The sequence below is a fragment of the Herpailurus yagouaroundi genome, unplaced genomic scaffold (assembly GCF_014898765.1).
Source record: "Herpailurus yagouaroundi ecotype Mexico unplaced genomic scaffold, PumYag 67793, whole genome shotgun sequence".
Taxonomy (NCBI): Eukaryota; Metazoa; Chordata; class Mammalia; order Carnivora; family Felidae; genus Herpailurus; species Herpailurus yagouaroundi.
In genome coordinates, this window is record NW_024420586.1 from 115,995 (window position 1) to 138,930 (window position 22,936).

The following is a 22,936-nucleotide window of genomic DNA, read 5'->3' on the forward strand; positions in this document are numbered from 1 at the left end:
CCTTCTCTGATATCTAGTCTTGAAATGGCTAAAACTACCCAGAAGCAACAGATCCAAGGGAAGAGCTTGGAGGGGAAAATAAAGAGCTCATTTGAGATTTTTCCCCACTATCTATGTCATATCATTTTTGTAAGCATAGCTTTCTTCTGATTGTGTCAAACCTTGAGGATATAGGTACCAGGTAGCAGCATGCCCTATAATAAAATAAAAATGATATTAATATTTTAAATTTAGAGATTTCTTGAAAATAGTGGCACTCAAATGACACCATAAAAATAATTTTACATTGGTTTTCAAAAGGTCCCTAATGCTTTGAAAAGGCAGCTTTGGCAATTATAGCTAGACTCTTCTCTTAAAGCTGTAGTTTGGAGCCATTGCAAATGGAGGGGTTTTTGTTTTGTTTTGTTTTGTTTTGTTTTGTTTTGTTTTGTTGCATGGTTGACATTTTGGTTATAATGGTAGCATTTGGACATACAAATTTTGAGCCATCTCATTAAAACATGAATTCTAACAGTTTTATAGATGAAAAGAATTAAGATATTTCTTTGTTGTCACAGTTAATGTGACCCTTCTGTCTTGGCCCCCTTCACTATCATTTTTGTGGTCACCCTGAAGATACATGCTAACACTATTACTGAAATAGGCATTGATTTCTTGAGTGTTCTATTAGATTATCTTCAGGTTTTGACATTTTGATGGTTAATTGCCTTATAAATTATTTTAACTGTAACTTCCACAATCAATGTTTTAAGGAGGAAAGAAGAAATCAGATAGAATATCATGGAGGTAAAAAAAATCCTTGTCTTTTCTGAAACAAAAAGAAAATATGTGTATACACTAAAGGGAATGTGGCCATACATAACAAATTAAGATAATCTGTTTTTAATATGTTTTATTATGATCTGCATAGACAGTATGTACATCAGTATATTTATATGGTTGTTCTTGCTAACATTACATTTGCTGATCCCATTATACATTATAAAATGCTTATGCAGACTGGGTGTGCAATCCTTGTTCTCAGAGAATATTTGTTTTTGTTGAGGAGTCAAGTGAAACAAGAGTAATGTAGTAGAAAGAGTATCAATTTGAGAGTTAAAGAGATTTGGTGTCCCGACTGACCTCATTCTGGCACTTACTAGCTGTGAAGAAACTAAATTAGCCTTTCTCATTAAGTTGGGTTATAGGAGTAAGATCTAAATGCCATAATTCTTTGGTGATAATTCAGAAAATCAGTAGAAAACAGTATGGTCACATGAAGTGATAAATTGAAGGGCTATCTTCATCTGAGACCATTCTTTTTGTGATTGAAGACACTATGGATGTTTTTGACACTATGAATTTTTTTTAACTACAGTTACAGTCACTGTAAATATCAAGATTTCTTCATCAAGGCAATGGGATCAGTCTGGAGGCAGAAATCAAACTATAACTTAAACAACAGAAGCTTAATCTAAATAATTATTAAGCTATCATAGAAAAGTAACTATGTAAAGACACTGTAAAACATTCCCTAGAATGAAGGAGGGTGGTATATACAATGAAGGACAGCTGATAGGCAAACACCCTCCCACCAGGCTGAGGAGGATCAGAACTCATTAGAGCCAGAGGGTTGCCTAAGCCAGAGCTGGTCCACAGTTTCCAGGCAAGCAAGAGACAGCCTTCTAAGATATAGGCAACTGTTGCTGGTAGGAGACTCATAGAGAGAGTGGAGTGCTGCTGTGGGTATGAGGCTGAGAGGGCCCCAGGATGATGGTCACTGAGCCCAGGCTGAGACTTTGAGTTCACTGAGGGACTGCGTGATCATGGAACCACTGGGTGTTGTCACACACATCCATCACTGATGGACCATGCAGCAGTAACAAGACCAAGCAAAAATGCAGCACAAGGGAACCTGAAAGAGAAGCCTCGTTCCCCTGGTCACATTTCTTTAGTGCCCTCTACTGATAAAAGCTTAACATAATGCTTGGTGTAAAGCAGAAATTCTTGACAAGTTCCAGCCATTATCACAGAGCAAGCACTGAAGGGTGAATTTGGAACTGAGAGCCAGTAAAGTCATAACTGGCACAGTGCAATTAGTTCTTTCCTCCAAAAAAACCCACATATGGCAATTTTGAATTTCTCAGCTGTAAGTGAAGACATTACCCTCCAGGTCTCTGCTATTTTTCAATATTTGCCCATAAACTAACTCTCTCTCTCTCTCTCTCTCTCTCTCTCTCTCTCTCTCTGTATGTATATGTGTGTGTATGTATACCTATACCATATGTGTATGTGTGTATGTGTGTATATATATATATATACACACACACACACACACACATACACACACACACACACATACACACACACACACACAGTGCCTGGATTTTCCAGCAGTTCATTTAATTATAATGAACTCCTTCAGTCTTGCTATTTGACTCTAAAGTAAAAGGGCATCCTCTTCCTAATAACCCACTTCTTAGTTGAGCCACTAGCATGTCCAGAACCTTGTTAATTTTGACCCTGGAAATTTTCACCCTAATGAGTGTTCTCTCAACTATCTGGGGACCCACTGCAAGCCTGTCTGGCTCTATTTCTCGCCCCTGAGAGAGCAGGCAAATATAATGGAGATTTTCCTAGATTAAATACTGGTTTCCAGCTGACTGTTTTCCTGTCAGAAACCAGAGAGTGAAGCGTCTTGTGTCAACTTTAATTCAGACCAGGATGCTTCAGAGATGCAGTTGGAAATAATTTGGAAGTGTCATGGGTCCACTTCTTGCTCATCAAAGCAGGTACGCATTTGGCACTGATGTTCTCTCACTGTTTGGTACTGACCTCATCCTTCATAGCCTCATCATTCGTGAATGATAGTTGTTTTAAAGTGTTATTGCCTCTTTTCCATTATCAGGAACACAAGGACAACATGTTTAATGTAAGTGACATTAAGGACAAAGCCAGATAGATTACCTGAAACACCAGGTTGTGAAATCCTTGAATGTAATAGTGGGCATTTGAATCATTAGCAGATACTCAGTGATTGTTGAATGAATGAATGGCTGTATGAAGAGTGGTGGTGGTTTCTTTTCATTCTGTTAGTTGTTTTGTTGTGTTTTTATCCCCACCATCAGAATTTGAAACCTAAAGGAATTGCAGAGCTTTCTAGGCCTTGTTGGAACAAAGCTCATAAAACCTTTATTTATTTGCTCCTACAGTTGTATTCTGAAGCTATTTGAAACTCTTAATCTTCACTGTATATAGATATGATTTTTTACATTGGGTTAAAATTGAAATTTCATTCTATTTGTTTTTTAGGGTTAAAAGATTGTTTCTCCTTCAATTCTGTTTACTCATATGAGCAAGAAATTCTTCCTGGGTTGGGGAATATTTACATAGAATAATGCTTTTGAATACCAATTTAAATTCTGTTTGTGGATTTTACTCTTTCAAAGTTACCTCTGATTCTTTACTCCTTGTATCTTATTAGGGAGCCATCATAATTAGAACTACAAAATTGTTAGCTCAACAGAGTTATAGGAAGTATTAAGATACTAAGAATACTATATTTCTGAATGAGGCTTATATCATTTAGAGTTCTCACTATTAATATTAGAATAAATGTATACTATTTTGTAAAAACAAAACCTCTCATTCACAAAATACAATGCAGATGTCATCCTAAATTGTCACAGGATTACATGATTTGTAATACTGAATTATACTAATAGACAAACCAAAGTAAAAACATGTTCTGTCCTCCAGACTATTTTAATTGAAATATCAGTTATATTAATACTTTTACTGTGTATACACTATCAAAATAAAACTTTTGTTGGGGCACCTGGGTGGCTCAGTCATGATCTCATGGTTCCTGAAATCGAGTCCCTCACTGGGCTCAGTGCTAACAGTGTGAAACCTGCTTGGGATTCTCTCTCTTCATCTCTCTCTGCTCCTCCCCTGCTCATGGTCTCTCTATGTCTCAAAATAAATAAAATAAAAAGTTCATAAAAAATAAAACTTTTGCTACTATTTTCCATTTTATTGATAATAAACCAGAATCATTTAAGCTATTCTTAAATCGTAGCTTTTACATCAATGTTGCTATTTTAAAATGTATGTGCATCTGTTTGTTGTTTCCTCATTTTATCTTTGTTTTCTATTCTTGTCCCTTGTATATATGTATATACCTGAAGAGTTTCTAGAAATGTCCGTTTGTAAAATCTTTTTTTGAGGGGTGGTAGAATCTCTTGTTCAGCTTATGAGCCTGAAGTTCTTTCTTAATTGAAATGAATTTCTGATTTTTTAACCTAAAGATAGTTCCATTCATTTCCTCCAATACATTCAGAATAACTGATTCCAGCACTTCACTTATCTAGAAAAACAAATAAAAATACTTTAAGTAGCTCAATCATGTCTGAGTATGTTCTGATGGTAACTAATATAGGAAAGACTTCTTTCCTTTCCCTTAGGTTTTCACTATTGTTTGTACTTAGAATACTTTTTGTGTTCCCTTTGTAAAACATAATCACTGAAACTTTACATAGTAATCTAAAAACTATTTGATAAATTCAGGGATAATGAAATAATACTGTTATTATTAGTTAATATGTTAATGTAAGGGTGCTGTTTTTTCAATCTCCACAGTGACTAAAATGTTGCTTTTACAACTATTTTAAAACCATTAATTTTATACTAAACCTGCTGTGTTCAGGTGTTTTTTCCATTTTGAACTTTTAGATTTGGGTGAACCAGGTGTGTGTGTGTGTGTGTGTGTGTGTGTGTGTGTGTGCGCAAATGTATGTAAAATATAAGATGTATATAGAATGGAATATGAAAACTTCCCATTTCACTCTGAGAACATGCTCTATTAATTCATAGTTGAAATTAATATGAACAGTTGGAGAGAAAAAAGTCACAGTACCATTACTTCTAGCCCATGACCCTCTTTTGTTTTAAAAGGTTCTTAAGTCCTAGCTAGCCCTGTCACCTGCTATTTAGTCACTATTTTTTGTTACCATCATGGATAGCTCATAACAGAATCCACAAGGTCAGTTATAATATTCATTGCTATCTTAAGTTTCCCTTTAACTTTATTAAAGGCATATTATTTACTAGGTTTAATTTTAGGTTCAAATTTTCTTTCTGTTTTTAGAACTAAAGATAAATAGAATTAAAAATTCTTTGGTATGAATATTGCAGAAATACCAGAAGAATCCCCTTAATACAGGTGGTTACCAAGTCATCTTCTAGCTAGGATAGAGTTGTCCTGCTGCTGCAAATATGGCTTTACATTTTCCCAGAGAGCTGTGTCTTTCACACTCTCAGATCTACTATTCCTTATCTAAATGGCATTCTAGATTGCAAGAATGTTTGCAGAATTGCCTTATATTTCATTATAGTATATAGTTTAAACATACTATATAACGTCCATTTCATACAGACATAGGATTAAGCAATATAAAAAGAAATTGATCAAAACAAGTTCCAACTTAGGGATTGAAATGAGAGATGTTAAGCATAACGATGAAGAATTCAAGTCCTTTTTCTTCCAAGGCAATGGACCTTGATCTGTTTATTTAGCCTTGCTTTCTCCTCTGCTATGCTGGCTATAATAATATCTACTTCAAGAAGTTGTTATAAGGATAAATGAGATAATGAATATGAAGTATAATTGACCCTTGAACAATGCACCAAACTGCTATGCAGTTAAAAAAAATCCATGTATAACTTTTGACTCCACAAAACCTTAACTACTTAATAGCCTACTGTTGACCAGAAGCCTTACCTATAAGACAGTTGATTAACACATACTTTGTATGTTTTATGTATTTATAGTATATTCTTATAATAAATTAAGCTAGAGAAAAGAACATGTCATTAAGGAAATCCTAAGGAAGAGAGAATACATTTACAGGACTGTACTATAAAAATTCTGTGTATAAGTGGGCCCACGCAGTTCAAACCCATGTCATTCAAAGGTCATCTATTTAGCATTGTGCCAGATATGCTATAGGTGCTCTGTAATATTGATGTTCACTTATAATAATAGAAGATGTATTTTTCTTGCTATCTTATAGTTTTCTTTTTCTATAAATTAGGTAACAGTAGATAATGCTGTGTTTTAAAATGTTAACAACATAATATCTCGTGATTTTACTGAATGAGCAAATTTGCTTTTTACAAGAATGTGTCAAATAACTTCCCTGGAACTTTGCCTAGTACTTTTAATGTGGTTTCCTGCAGTGGCTTGATGTATGATGCAGTAATGAGTGTAGAATTAGCATATAAAACCAGGCTTTATACCCCTTCTAATTGGCTTATTAAGTCAAGTGCCAAATACTATAATATAAAGGTTCTAGTACATTATCTCTAAAACAGGCAGCAAGGTTCTAGTGGAGTTTCTTTTCTAAGTCTTTTTATTATTTTTTTCAAGATCTTTAATCTGTTAAATCCTGATGGCTTTTCTGGTAAAGTCATTGTTTTACTCATCTTTTGTATTCCAGCAGACCTTGCACATAGCAAGTATTTGGCAAACAAAATTACTCAAGAAGAGGAATCTGAGAAAATGATTTGCAACTTAATACGGTGGATTTAATTGGTATTTTCTTTTTTGTAAACATGTCTACAGTCTAGTATATCTGCCTTTCCTTCTTCTACCCCACTTCTAAGTGCTTCCAGTGCCTGAATTGGAGAGCTGCTATTGCTCATTACGAGTGTGTCGTATGAGGCCCTGAATGATGTCATGTACACATGTTGAGCCATTTAAATATGTCCATTACTTTCCTATTTATTTATGCATTGGACTTTTAAAATAATTCAATTTGTAGAAACGACAAAGGTTTCTTTTTAGTATACTGATTTAGTACTGATTTAGATTATATCTCCTTTAGATTATCATGCAATCCAAGTATCCTATTTAGAAATGCTTAAGAATTAACAATATTATCACCCTCTTGAGATAAAGAGAAAATAAGAATGAAAATGTAGCCATACATGGGAGGAAAGGAATAGCTAAAAGATTTAAATCTGCCCAAAAGTGTTTTCTTTCCTGTAAACATCAACAATTTGAAATGCAGCCAGTTTTTGTATGTTGAGTACTGCCATTCTGTCCTTTCCCCCATGGCTGCTGATGAATATTTTCAAGAGGAATTAAAACGCTCACGCACACACACAACTAGGGTGCCAAGATGTGCTACAAACATGTGAGATCTAGTGCAAAATGAAAATGTCAAGTCCCTTGTTCAAGAACAATGGAGAATTCCAAGACCTCAACAGCAGAGCATAATGCTAAGTACAGCCCCCTATGCAATTGCACAGGTCAAATACATCAGGCCCTGTAGAATTCCCAATTTCTAAGAAGTGGTATTCCTCTTGTCACTATGCTTAGCAGCTTTTCGGGGTAAATACCTTCATTGTATCTGAGCATTGAGATTTGAACATCAGAAATAGTAAAGAGATGTGAACTCTCCCATTATGGCCATGCAGTGTGATCACTGGTCATTGTAAAATGGTCAACACGGCCGTGTAATGAAGAATAATGAGATTATTCATCTCATGAGTAAAGATTAAGCCCTCTGAGGGTAGAGAAAGCAACAGGGGAAAAATAAGCATTTATATAGTGTCTTGTTTGGATTGGAGCCATATTACGCTCTTTCTTTATACCTTAACCTGATTTGTCATATAGAGCAATTTTTATCACCCCATTTTCTACATGAGGAAATTGAGCCTCAAGGATATAAAATAACTTGCTCACAGTTACACAGCAAGTAACTGGCACTGTGATGATCGCCCACATCTATCTTTATATCAAGCCCATGTTCTTTCCATGGTTATTGGTATCTTACCAGCTAATGTCTCACTTTGGAGGCTGATAGCTGCAATAAAAGTGCAGCCTTGAGAAGTTGATGCAAAAAGGAGTGAAATTACAAGGGAAATTTAGTTTGGCAGTTTGTTTGGTATGAGGAAGCTGAACCCAGTGCAGAATGAGAGGCCACAGGCCATGTACAAAGAGTGTAGCAACTAAGAAGAGAGTCATTATTATCTTGACCAGACAGAGAGAACTGTCTCCCTTACAATTGACTAATGTAGTGGTCACAGAACAAATGTAACATGTTGGAAATGGACAGAAAATGACACCTTGACTGCTGAAAAATAATAGCTCTTCCTACAATAAAGGTAAATAATAATAATAAGAAGAAGAAACCAAATGATGGACACCTGGTTCCAGTAAGCACAGTGAGAGTCTGAAGTTTCTAAGGGCTAGCATATTTGAGGAAAGTATACTCCAAGCGTCATTCACTTATGTTCCACTCTTCATGATTTTACCATGTCTCACTCTAACATATTTATATCTGTTCTATAGCAGCATGAATAGATTTATCCTAACCTAAAGTATTAGCTCTCTGTCCTCAGTCAAGCCACTCTACTAAGTGCTAAAGCTCCTTTGTTCCTCAGTTTATTCAGCTCGTATTTACTGAGTACCTTATATGTTGTAAGATCTCTCTACCTGGTGTGGAGGTGTGGGGAAGGGGGAGGAAGAGAAGTCAGAGATGAGTAAGACATGGCTTCTGCCTCAAGGGATTCAGAATGAAGCAATTTTAGAATTTATGCAATTTTACACTTCATAGAATGCTGAGAAACCAGTGTTGAAGAAGTGGCAAACTTTACCTGAAGGACATAGGAAATTTATAGAAAGGTAACCTTGAACAGTAAAGTATATACAAATAAGTAGGAGAAGTTCACTGAGCAGACTTGGAACATTCATCTTCTTGGTCGTTTACTGGATTGTTTTTAAACTTTTCTGATCATATCATTGGTGGTTTTGAAATTATTGAGTTTAGTTACATCCAGAGGTTGTTATCAAGAAGTTGTGTGGTTATTAAGATTATTTAGGAATAATGATTTGATTTTAGGTCTGATGAATCAAACAAGAGAAACAAAACCATAACTTTCTTGTATTTTGATCTTTAGTTCTTGTATCCATAATTTAGAATATAGGTGTGTTGTATATGTATTATGTTTTTTTCACCTGAATACCTATTTTATGCAGATTTTATAGAAAAAAAAGTCACCCACTTATGTTTCTTTAATTTTTTCTTGTAAGAAAGTTATAACAAAAAGTGATTCACGTGTTACATACAACATGTGTTCATCCTAATTTTTTTTTCAGTGTAAAACTCTTTCTGGAGTCTGTGACCACATCATATCCCTGTCATCAGATCCTCTGGTTTCACAGTCTGCCCACCTAGAAGTGATTCAGCTGGCAAACATCAAACCAAGTGAAGGGCTGGTAAGAGCTACCATGTTTATCAAAGCCACCATCCATCATTGGATGGCTAATGATGTGGGCAAAGTAGCCTCCGAATATGAGAATCCATAAATTCTAACAAACTTAGAATATTTTGGTATTTTTTTTCCAGAGGTAAATTAAAGTAGTGGGAATTTGTTGTGAAAAGAAGTTTTATGAAGATAAGTGAAAATGAAAAGGAATTTAAAATAGCGATTTCTAAATTATCCTGTGATAAATTAGCTTGTATTACATTCTTTCACCCCCCCCACCAAAGTTCCTTAGGTTTAAAGGAATTTTAACAGTTTTATACTAAGAACTACATTGTTACCTGCCCATGCCAGTAGGTGTTTTGTTTGTTTTGCTTTGTTTTGTACTGGTTTTAATAGGACTCTTTTCTCTTAGGTTGTATAAGCTAAACAAACCCAATATTGTTTATAACTCACATCCATTCTTTCTTAAAAGAGTCAGTAAGCAGGTGGATTTTGCCAAAACTAGGCTGACATCTAGAGATATATATTTTTATTATGTAATAATAATCATCTTCTATACTTTATTCACTTGATTAAAAATTATATTGGTTCTAAATTTAACCCAGAGGTTAAATTTCTTTAATGGGCCTCTAGAAATAAAGCATATAAAATTAATATTAATGAGAGAGACAAAAAACAGGAAACTGACTGGAGAACATCTTACCCCCTACACAATTGTAAATTATTAGTGTGGTGCTCCAGTGTTTCTCCTTTCTCCTTGCAGATGAATTTTCATAGGATATAATTATTGATATTTAGAAAATAGAAGTCTTGGAAATAATATAATTCAAGTAATATATTCTTAAAGATCTATAAGCAAGTTTAGCTTTTTATGTGGCTTTTATTCAATGCATAATAGTGATTTTTCACTGTGAAGCCATCTATATTATGAATGACTTTTCTCCTGATATTTGGCAAATTACTTTTTGATAACTATAGTTTCTCCTGCTTTTGTACCTTTTATCAGTGTTTTCCTAGGAAGATGGAAATCAGTATATCAAAAAGCCAGCAGGTATACCATCATCATAGCCTATAAGTATAGTATCTAAATTTAATTAGTTTTAAGAGTTTATTTTTAATATTTATAAATTTATTTGAAGTAATACTTATGATTTTAAATTCTTACCGTTCCCTTTGGCTATCTTTACACAGTCCAGTTTCATTTAAAGCATCTTTCAACCTGTAGTATTGAAGATTTTCCTTTTTATGTTTCCCTTTTTAGTAGTTATATTTCTTTAAGTTTATTTATTTTGAAAGAGAGAGAGAGAGAGAGAGGGGAAGGGGCAGCGAGAAAGAATTCCAAGCAGGCTCTGCACTGTCAGCACAGGGCCCGATGTAAGGCTCAAACTCACAAGCTATGAGATCACCACCTGAGCCAAAACCAAGAGTTGGACGCTAAACCAACTGAGCCACCCAGGCACCCCGTTTTTCAGTAGTTATAAAGAAAGGAAGCTCTCTCAGCATTATTTGTGGAGTGGGAGATTAGGAATTAGTATATATTCTTTTAGATTAGGAGTCAGGACACCTAGTTACAAATCACTTACATAAAATATAGCCGTGAGTGTGATCTTGAGGAGGTGGAGGAGTAAATTTAACCTCCTTGGCCTTGCTATTTTCATGCATAGAATGTTGGAGGAAGAAAGGGAGGGTGGACTAGTTCATCTTTAAAGCTTCCTCTAACTCTATGAGCCTGTGGTTCTAAGGACAGTATTTGGAGAAAAGAGCCTGATTTTTTCCCCCACCAATTTCCCCTGAAATCATTGGGGAAAGTAACCTTGTGAAGTGAGTCAACACAGTGCTAATTAATGGACATTATGAAATCTTGATTTTTTAAAAATTTTTTAATGTTTATTTTTTTCCGAGAGAGAGAGGGAGCGAGTGAGCGAACAGGTGAGGATCAGAGAGAGAAGGAGTCACAGAATCTGAAGCAGGCTCCAGGCTCTGAGCCATCCACACAGAGCCTGATGTGAGGTCGAACTCACTAACCATGAGATCATGACCTGAGCTGAAGCCAGATGCTTAACTGACTGAGCCAACCAGGTGCCCCAAAATCTTGATTTGTTTTAATGGAAGGTATAGCCCTGGACAGGTCTTTTATTTTTTAAATTTGAAAGAGGTAGATATGGGTCTGCTCTTTGGAACAGTCATAAACTTAAAATGCTAACAACCAGATTCAGTTAGTCTGAGAAAGACTGGAAGAAAAAAAAAAGACGAGTGTTTACCATTTGCCAAGTATTTTCTCACAACTCTGTAGAGTAGGTACTTTCTTATTTTCCAAATGAGAAAATGGAATCACAGATCTTCACCAATTTGCCCTATATCACATAGGTAATGGAGCCAGGGTTTAAGTCCAGGTAAATCTCAATGAAGTACACGTTAGCAAAGCTTGTTCCATTATCCCACATTTAAAGCTGAAATTGCTTAACGGAAGTGTGAGAGAATTAGGAGGGTGACTTTATTTTTTTAAGTTTATTTATTTATTTTGAAAGCCAGATGGCAGGGCAAGGGGAGCGCCAGTAGGGGAGGGACAGAGAGAGGGAGAGGGACACACAAACCCTAAGATCATGACCTGAGCCAGAGTCAAGAGTCAGAGTCAGACGCTTAACCAACTGAGCCACCCAGGTGCCCCTCAGAGGGTGATTGTAAAACTGGAACCACCTAGGGAAATCATTATTAAAGGACAATTGGCAGCACTTCATTGGGAAAATATTTCCAAAGGAGGAAAAGAAAAACCCAAAATGTTGAATATTAGTAAAAAGTTAAGTAAAAACTATTTCTTGTGATTCATATTAAAGAGATGCCTAAATATAAATTTTATATGATTCATTCAAAGTATCATTTTAAAAATCATTCACTGGGGCGCCTGGGTGGCTCAGTAGATTGAGCATCTGACTTTGGCTCAGGTCATGATTTCATGGTTCATGGGTTTGAGCCACGTGTCGGGTTCTGTGCTGACAGCTCAGAGCCTAGAGCCCAGCCTGCTAAAGATTCTGTCTCCCTCTCTCTCTTTGCCCCTCCCCTGCTCGTACTCTCTCTCTCTCTCTCTCAAAACTAAATAAACATTAAAATTTTTTTTTTAATTTTTAAAAAAATCATTCACCACATAAACAAGTTTAGTCAGTCACATTTGAAATAAATAGATTTAAGAATTTTGGTAACATTTAGCATGTGCTTAGCCATAAGAAATGTCTAAATGGTGCTTGAAGGAGAGAAATAGAAGGAGGTGAGAGTATACCAAGATTTAAAGAAGTTTAATTAGCTTACAACATCTGCAGAAGGTCTTCTGCCAGTTTCAAAACAACATCTTTCATAGGCAAAGGGTAACTGGTTGGTTCTTCCACTGATGAACTAGATAAATTGTTCATCAACTTTATACCTAATTAGTCAAATCCCCTAGGATTTCTTAGTTTTGAGAGTCATAAGCATTATAAGGAATGATGGGAAACATACTTAGTTATGATTAAAACATGAAACTAGCTTCTAAAATGTTTTTAAACAACAATGATTAGCAGAAAATTAAAGGAGGCAAAATGAGAACTATTGCAACATATCAAGACTAGATCAGAACCAAGAGATGAGTTGAACAGAGAAGAAAGGGCTTGGGGGAGACATCCTTGGGGAAACCTCTTGGCCTCAGAGTGTCCTTTTGCTATTAGACACTTGGATTATCCTCAAATATGCCCTACTCCATTGACTTGACTGTGAGGTTGCTCTGGCTCCCATTGGTTGACATTTGGGGACCAAGTGAAGCAAATGTCACTTTGGCAAGCTAAGCAGGAGAGAGGGAACTGTTCAAGTCAGCTCTGGAATTAACTAATTGGTTTTAAAAAAGAAAAAAAGAATAAGGAAGAATGAAGGTTTTGATGAAATGGAAGACCAGATTTGTCTCTGTTCCAGAAATAGAGCCATTTGAATTACATGTCCTCCTACTGTTTGACCCTTTCTGAAAGGTGAACAAATGATCAGATGTATTTCTGTGGACTCTTCATTATTTGGAAGATGATTAACTTGAAACTCATCCAAGCAACTTGCTGCTTTTACTTTCTTTGGGCACCTGACTTTTTTGGCCATTTTTCTCATTAATACTACCAAAGGGAGATAAAAACTATGAAGTCAGTTTTTATTATTAAAAGACGTTACAACAAATGGCGTATTAGGTTTGAAATGAAAATATTGCATAACACAATATCTTCATTCTTTGTGGCAGTTTTAAAATGTGCTTTATTTGTATCCTATTGCTTCCATGAAGTTGCTAGAATTAAACTCTATACATAACTAGATCCTTCTGTATTTAAGCATTTTAAAAATATTTTGGGGGGCACCTGGGTGGCTCAGTTAGTTAAGCTTCCAGCTTTGGCTCAGGTCATGATCTCATGGTTCATGAGTTCAAACCCCTCACTTGGCTCTCTGCTGTCAACACAGAGACTGCTTCAGATCCTATGTTCCCCTCTCTCTCTGCCCTTCCCCTGATTGTGTGCATTCTCTTTCTCTCAAAAATAAGGAAACATTGAAAAAAATCATTAAAAATGAAAAATATATATTTTTATCCTTCTGAACAAATTAACTTTAATATAAATCATGTAACAGTTATATATAATTAATGGTGAGATTTTCTTCCTATAAATAACAGATACCTGCTTTAGCTTATAATTGCCAGTCTTGAAGTTCCTAGTTTGTGTAATAATTGCTCAAAATTTTGTTTCCAGAGGCACAACTAGAGTATGTCCATGAATTTTTATTATCTGCATGACTGTACTGCCTTTTCTAAACATTTATCTTAGAATATTAGACTTTCTCTATGCCCTAACCATTAATGAAACTATTTAGAGCTCTTGTCAGACACCTTAATTTGTAATCAGTAATGAACAATATTGAAAGAAGTGTAGAGATAAATATAGTCAACTTCTGCTTACCATTTTCAGAAGAAAAGATGAATAAAATAAGTTTGTAAAATGCCCGTTAGTCTTTATAACCACATTGCACATTGTGCAGGTGGGCTAAAGAGGTCTTCAGAATATGTGTTAAACAGTCAATGGTTGAATTGAATATCTACAATTGCCAAATATTATGTTATAATCAAAGTGAAGGTGCACAACTCTTCTGTTAATAAATCGGTAAGTCAGGAGCCTACTGGTTGAGAATGTCGTCTGGAGTCAGACTGCCTAGGCTTGAAACCTGGCTTCACCACCTTGGACAGACTCCCTAGCTTCTCTGTACCTCAGTTTCCTTATCTCTAAAACAGAAATAATGATAGTTTATACCACATAGGCTATTGTGAAATGAATAGAAAACAATTAAAACAGTCCCTGGCACGTGCTAACAAGTAGGTATTTGTGATGATTGTGATAGAGAATGATAAGTGATGACTGTTGTATGTCCAAGTAATATATATTATTTCTTTCACTGTCTTTTCCCACTTTATTCTATCACAATACTTCTATGTAAAAAACCTAAAACAAAATTTACTGTTTATCTCTTACAAATATACTTCAGATCCTTTATTAATCTGATGTAATTTTGTTAATGCCTAGAGAAAAATGATGGCAAGGATCTTGTCCTCTTTTAACTTCTACAATAACACCATTAGATTTACCTTCCCATAAATAATGAGATAAATATTAACTTAGAAAGTGAGTATGGTATACACTTGCCACCAGTGTAAGGTTGAATATTACCATATGGTCATAGGCAACAACTACTGGCCAATTTTTTAATTAATTTCTATTTGCACTTCTGTTGAGGTTAGTTATTTATTTTAGATGAAGTAATGAACTTTCATTTAAGGAACTAGAGTTCACAGGTAAATACATACCTTTTAAATTATATTCATTTTGTTTCACATTAGTGATCCAGGCTCAGCCATTTTTGGAACAGATATCAACATTTTATTTTTTTTATTTTCTCAATGTTTATTTATTTTTGAGGCAGAGAAAGACAGAGTGTGAGCAGGAGAGGGCCAGAGAGAAAGGGAGACACAGAATCTGAAGCAGGCGTCAGGCTCTGTGCTGACAGCTCAGAGCCTGACGCAGGGCTCAAACTTACAAACCGCGAGATCATGACCTGAACTGAAGTTGGACACATAACTGACTGAGCCACCCAGGCGCCCCTCAACATTTTAGGCAGAAGACATTACTGAAATGACTTCTTAATTCAAATCTCAGTGTTTTTTTAATGTTTGTTTATTTTGAGAGAGAGAGAGCACATGGAGGAAAGGGAGAGAGAGAATCCCAAGCAGGCTTCCGCTGTCAGTGCAGAGCCTGACATGGGGCTCAGTCTCACAAATTGTGACATCATGACCTGAGCCTAAATCAAGAATCAGGCGCCTAACCAACTGAGCTACCCAGGCACCCCCAAACCTACCCAGTTTTTAATAGTACTATCCCATGAACTTTTCTTCTTCTTGTTTTTATTTCTTACTTATTTTCAATGGAAATACATGTACATTCAGTTATCTAAATACACAATTAACCTAAAGGTATGAGAAATTAACATATAGTAACTGTCTACATAAGTGCTAGAATAAGTGCTTTTCTGAAAAGATATTGTTGGTTCTTTTTTTTAATGTTTATTTATTTTTGAGAGAGGGAGAGACAGAGTGCAAGCTGGGGAAGAGCAGAGAGAGAGAGGGAGACACAGAATCCGAAGCAGGCTCCAGGTTCTGATCTGTCCACCCAGAGCCCGACGCAGGGCTCGAATTCACGAACCATGAGATCATGACCTGAGCCGAAGTCGGACACTCAACCGACTGAGCCATCCAGGTGCCCCTATTGGTTCTTTTTAAGTCCATTATATTTTAGACTTCAAGTTCATTAAAATTCGTATTTTTTTTATTTTTGAAATCAATATTTTGAAATGCAAAGCACTTGTATTAGTAAAACTTCATGTAATTATTTTCCCAAAGAGAAAAGTAACAGAATCTTCATTAGAGAGGAAAAAAGGCCATAAAATATTAAATATTTTAATATTTAATTTTGTTTTAAGTTTATTTATTTATTTTGAGAGAGAGAGCAGGGGAGGGGCAGAGAGAGAGAGAGGGAGAGAATCCCAAGCAGGCTCTGCACCATCAGCACGGGGCTGGACATGGGGCTCAAACCCACCAACCATGAGATCATGACCTGAGCCAAAACCAAAAGGTGGGCATTTAACTGACTGAGCCACCCAGGTGCCCCCATTTATAATGTGAATATTTTCTTGTGATATTTTTTTCCCTTCAAGTTCTATCACTATCCATAATTTAAAGTTCTTGTTTGTTTTTACAGTTTATACAATTTCAAGATACCTAGATAACTTTAAATTGTAATAGAGCGTTTCCATATTTAATGTTTTTTTTTTTTGAGAGAGAGAAAGAGAGTGAGAGAGCATGTGCAAATGAGGGGAGGGGTCGAGAGAGAGGAGAGAGAGAATTCCAAGCAGGCTCTACACAGGGTTCAATCCCACCAACCATGAGACCATGACCCAAACCGAAATCAAGAGTTTGACACTTAATTGATTGAACTACCCAGATATCCCTAAAATGGACTTATTTACATGGAAAATGGAGGGCTGCTTGGGTGGCTCAGTCCCTTAAGCATCTGACTTCGGTTCAGGTCATGATCTCGTGGTTCCTGAGTTCAAGCCCCACGTCGGGCTATCGGGCTCTGTGCTGACAGCTCAGATTCTGTCTCCCTCTCTCTCTGTACCTCCCCACCTCACGCTCTCTCTCTCTCTCTCTCTCAAAAATAACAAACATTAAAAAAAATTTTAATGGAAAATGTAATCTCACCCTCTTTATTTGGCGGAGGATGTGCCACACATTACCTCTTAATTATTGATATAGAAGTGATTGGATATAATTGTTAAAATTTCATCAATAAAAATGAAGGCAGGAAATACAGGGGTCTACAAAAGAGCTGGAGAAAAAAGTTTACATTAACAGTATTCTATTACTCATCTGTCTCTAGTTAGTTGTACTTGAAGTGGCTCTGTAGAAACCTATTTTTTATTGTGTAATTTGTTTCAAGTACAATACGCTAATAACCAGTATTTGAATTTCCCATTATAACTTTTATTTTGCCACAGAACAAATAGTAAGAATCGTTGGGGGAGTGAGCTGTGTTCTTTCTTCAGGATATTGAATTACCATGCTACATTTTATAAATTTTACAGGCAATTTACTTAACAAGTAGTTACTTGATTAACTTGAGTACAGGCTTCTTCAGCCAAACTTTAGAAACCAGAACATTCAGTTAGGAATTTTTTACTAGTTTAAAGACATCATTATTGAATAAGGATTCATTGGGCCTGTAGCATTTTGATAGGATAAGTTTTTTGTGTGTGTAAATGAGGTTATAATATATTTGAATATTCCAATATTCTAGTCACTTCACTTGTTTTTATGATGCTGTCTTTTTCTTAGGGTATGTATATTAAATCAACATATGATGGGCTCCATGTAATTACTGGAACTACAGAAAATGTAAGTATTGTAACATTTCAGATTTTGGTGTGTGTATTTCTTTTTATTGTTAAACAACTTACTTACCACACATAATTGAGGTTGACTTCTGAGGACATGAACAGATTAGGAGAAAAAACTAAATAAGACACATTGAGTTAGTAAGTGCTGGTTTGGAAAGAATTTCAGTCATTTCATTTAGTTTAGAATAATTGGTTACTTAGAGTAAATCAGATGTTTTCTGTTTACAGCCAGATATTTGCCTTTTTAAGTATTTTCTGGTTTATGACAAGTTATTGTGACATCTGAAAGAATCCACCTCCATCTGTCAAATAGGTTAGTTATGTTAAAAAATTTATGTAAGAAAGAAGCATCAGATAATTCAGGCTTTCTGAATACTGCATTATAATTTAGCTTAATTCATTGGAGAGACAGCATGGTATAGCTCACCAGTTTTCACAGTGAGGTCCCTCTCTGGATGAGCAGCATCACTCTCCCTTGGCAACTTGTTAGAGATACAAATTCTCACACCCCACCCTAGAACTACTGAATCACAAATTCTGCAGACCACCCTGTTTCTTATTAAAAGAGAGTATGTTTTAACAGGTGATTCTGAGACATGCTCAAATTTGAGAACCTCTGCAAGCCATGGGTCAGAGTCCCTAGACCTAAGTCCCACAATTAGTTCTACATCTTAATGGCAGTGTAATTCTTGGCAAGTCACTTACCCTATCATTGCTTTAGTTTCTTCAGCTGTAAATTGGAAATATTATCTGCACTACATACCTCACTAAGTTGATACGAAAATCAAATAAGCTAATAAATGTGTAAGGCTATGCTGTAAAGAGCTACAGAAATGTGAAATGATCGTGTTGAGCCTGAACACTATCAGTATAATAGATTTGAATAGTGTAATAAATCATTATTCCCATATTTGTTTGTCCCAGATTTCCATCTTACTCTTAAGTAGGTGCTGAGCTATGAATTGTTTTTCTTTTAGAAATTCTGACTAACTGCATATTAATGCTATGTTCCTTCAAAGACTGAGGCGGAGTTAGTTAATCTCTAATTATTATAGATCTCAATATCTTACCAGCATTTTCTTTTTTAAAAAAAAATCAACATTCTCTTCATCTAATTCACTTATTAATCATTTATTGTTTTTTTTTTCTACTCACTTCTGTTGGTTTCTTGAGAATAGTGAAACACATTATATAGATTGCAGTTGGATTCCTGTACTGGTTTCACATTTGGTATTAAGTATAAGTTATATGGGATCAGAAATATCAGTTATATGCTTATTGTCAACCATTTAAAAAATTTAAATGCAGTGATATACTGTAAACTATACTCCTGTCACTGATTGATCATTCTCATTTTTTTGTACATTCCTCTGACCCTTCATTTATTCATTTGTTCTTATAACAAACTTTGCTTCATGTCTGCTGTGTTCCAGGCAAGGGGCTAAGTATTGAATTTTTAAACTAAACTAGCTTGCTGTTCCTAAAGAATGCAACTAGGGGTTTATGTGTGTAAACAGGTAGTGAAATTTGCATAGACAGACAAAGGAAAGAATCATAAATGCTGCCAAGTAAAACCAGAGAAGGAATCACAGAAATGTTTATGTGGAACTATATCTTGAAGAAATTGATAGGAATTCATCTCTATATTGTCTGAAGTCTGTAAAAAAGTTAAACACTATGTACAGCTCATATTAATTACTCAGTAATATTTGATAAATGGGTGAGTGATCACAGAAAGATTGATTTTGTGAGTAGTTCAGATATGAACCATATATTAATGGCTCATCACTTAATTCTTTATTCTTGAAAGTATTTCATACTTTTTGGTATCCTTAGTCATTTATCGTTAGGAGATCTGTGTTGAGTCTTAGTAAAGAGCTGCTCACTAAAGTGGTTAAGTTACTTTGCTTTGCTCTGCCCTAGTTTCTTAATTTTCTCATAGGTAAAATGAGAAGCTTGGACAAAATGATCTCTAGAGTCCCATTTAACACTGAAAGTCTATAATTTATATTATTCCCTTTTTTACTTATCTGTGAAAGAGGTTGGTTCAGTTTCTTTCAATTTTATATACCAACTATCATTTTCTTTTTACACCATGACTAGAGCCATTGGCTTGATGTTTTTCTTCTATACTCTCCTTTAAAAAGATCAGTTATGAGTCAGATAGTTACAACTCTGTTACAGTAATGATTTACAAACTTGTCAGAATTACTGCATCATACTTGTCTGATTTGGTAATAAGCCTACCTTCTAAAGGTGCTATGAAAAAATACATTTTTTTCTTGTTACAATACCATTCTTAGGGTTGAGTTAATATCCTAGATGAACTACCCTCTTAAGAGTTTACTTGTATTATAACTTGAGTAACTGGATTTGTCTGAGATATCATCTTACCTTGAATTCTGGCCTATGACAGATAATTCTTTTGCGAATTTCAAAATTTGTTGAATTGAGGTTAATATTACTTCAAGACTTCTTTGTTTTGAAATAATTGGAAATTGGAAATGAATAAAAAATAAACTGGATATCGCTTTTCAAGTAAATTTTAACTTTCAATTATTTTAGTTATCTATAGAATACAAACAATATATTAAACACTTGTAGTCATTTGTATTAGCTTAATTTTTTAAAGAAGATAATTGAAGTCTTGATCTAATTTAAAGATGTAGACTTACTGTAGTATTTTCAGGGAAAGGAAATGACTGATAAAATTTGTGTTTTTTATCATTTCCATTATGTTAAATTTAGTCACCTGCAGATCGGTGCAAGAAAATCCATGCTGGCGATGAAGTGATTCAAGTTAACCATCAGACTGTGGTATGTATAATTACCTTATGAGTCAATGGGAGGAACTAATATAAATATTTGCTAAAGCTTTAAAACAATACCAATTGAAATAAAACACCTGTTGTGTACAAAATGACTGAACAGCCTTTCTTAAGATAGCTGAATAAATATTCATATTTGATAGAAGGTAAGGCATAGTTTTTTTAAAAACATGGTTTTAATATAAGGCTTGGAAATATTGGTGTTGACTAAGGTTACATATGCATTTCTACATGGGCAGGTATGGGATAACGTTATACACCCCATGAACTGAGATAATAATTTTGGGATAGAAATTAATGTAAATGCATACAAATTCAACCTTTTCTTGATAAAACTTTTTAAGTTTTACTTTACAAACTATTGAATTACCTAGTAGGTATGTTTTGTAACAGCATACATTCATTCAACTACTTTAACATTGATTTGATCACTGAAGTGTCTGGTAGAATGGTTTATTTTAAATGTCAATTTTTTTTTAATTTTAACATTAATAGCTAAATTGGCTCTTCATTTCCCAGAAGGAGACTACAGTTTTTGTTTTAAAACTGTTGCACTTAACTAAATAAGTTCCTAAAATTTTCTTGCTCTGTGAACCTCATGAATCCATTTCCAGGCTAAGATCTTGACAGCAGCACTTTTGTGTCAGTGTTAGACTTTCAAGGGCCTTTTTCTTAATGTTAGGTTTAGAAAATGAACATCGTGATTTTTCACTTTGGTTTGTGTTCTGTCTCAGTTGATTTACTTACTTCTTCTATATCTGCCAAAATAAAGTGTATTGTTTAAAACAAATGAAGTTAAAATAATAATTATTAATACAATAAGCTTCATTTGGAAAAAAATGTGTTTTTTGTGGTAAATATTTACTTATAGCTCACTAATCCTTTAGAATTAATAATTATTTCTTATTGTACCCTTTAACCAAATTTTTTTTTTGCCTATTGTAGTCATAGAAGAAACTTTTAAAAAGAAAGGCTATATTTTGGGGATAAGAAGACTGGCGTGAAAACTCCAATCTTTCTAATTGATACTAATGTCGAGGCAGAAGCCATTTCATTTTTGGGTTTGAGTGAACTGAGAACTTTGTGATATTGTAGAGAGGCTCCTGAACACTGATAATCAAACTTATGCTGTTTCTTCAATGAATTCACTAAGTGAATAAAAGTTAATAAAATTTTAAAAAATTAAACGTATAGGTGTAAGGTTAATACTAATTAATGCAGAATTTTGGTAATCAGCAAACCTTTCCACACTATAACAATTTTGATAATGAGAAAGTTGTCATTACTAGAAGCTATACAAAGTGGCCGTCCTAACTAAAGTTTCTTGTCCCCTCGACTGAGGATTTGGGCAGTGGGATAAAGCAGGTACTCCAGTAGACAGGCAACTTCTTCCTCTTATAATGTTCATGCTGCCTCCATTCTTGCAATGTGACCTTAACAAACATGACATCTTTTCAATACTTGGACCAGTATCAAGTTGGTCAATCCTAAGAGAGTAGAAATTAGTGTCTGATGAAAAATAAAATTGTTCAAAGGGTACTCTTTGTGGAGCAAAGATTCTGATGTTTACAAATGAATATGAAAGTCTTTAAAGGACTACAAGTGAACTAATAAAATCTATATGGATTGGCAATACGTAAATACTGTGAAAATGTATAAATACATCTTTGCATCACAGGAATATTCTAGAATATTGAAAATGACAGAGAATGATGGTTGGGGAAACTTGCTTCTAGTTTTTGCTCTGAAATTGACTTATGGCTTTAAGCGAATCATAGTAACTAGTTAAGCATCACCTTACCATTTCATAATAATAATAACCATAGCCAACACTTACTGAGTTCTTACAGAGTACCAAGCATCATGCTAAGTACTTCATGTATTTTATGTCACTTACTACTTAAAATAATTATATGAAGAAGGTATTTGTGGAAATTGAGACTCAGAATGTTTGACTCACCTGCAACTCAAAGCTCTCTGACTCCAGGGCCTTCAATTTTGTTACATTCCCTCCCCAAACTCAAATTATAAAAGTATTAAACAAAGGGGAAGAATTCTAAGGATCATGTAAGTAAAACTCAGGATTCAGTGAGAGATTAAGCAGGGGTGAAAGGTAAGAAATTTAACTTTATTGTTACTTCCTCACTCCTTTCTTTCAGATAGATATGTAAACACGTGTCACAATGCCAGGCACTCATTAAGAACTCAATAAAAATTAACTTTCCGACCTCCCTTCCTCCCTTTTACCTACAACAGCTATTGGACCAATTGGAGTCATATTTCTTGGCAAACTGCTACTACGTTGAATTCCCTGAAAGTAGACTTCCTTAATAACGTGATCAATTACCAGATTTTCT

The 22,936-nt window shown here is 34.8% G+C and overlaps 1 protein-coding gene across 1 annotated transcript in view; it reads left to right on the forward strand.

Moving 5' to 3' along the window:
- The window catches only part of CNKSR2 (connector enhancer of kinase suppressor of Ras 2), a gene marked incomplete at its 5' end in the record, with an annotated part of 233,171 nt that overhangs the window by 68,066 nt on the left and 142,169 nt on the right, over positions 1–22,936 (forward strand). Inside the window, 3 exons of the mRNA XM_040468808.1 lie at positions 9,146–9,265; positions 17,690–17,749; positions 20,500–20,568. Coding sequence (XP_040324742.1) covers positions 9,146–9,265; positions 17,690–17,749; positions 20,500–20,568 — 249 coding nt within the window. The remainder of the gene's footprint in view (positions 1–9,145; positions 9,266–17,689; positions 17,750–20,499; positions 20,569–22,936) is intronic.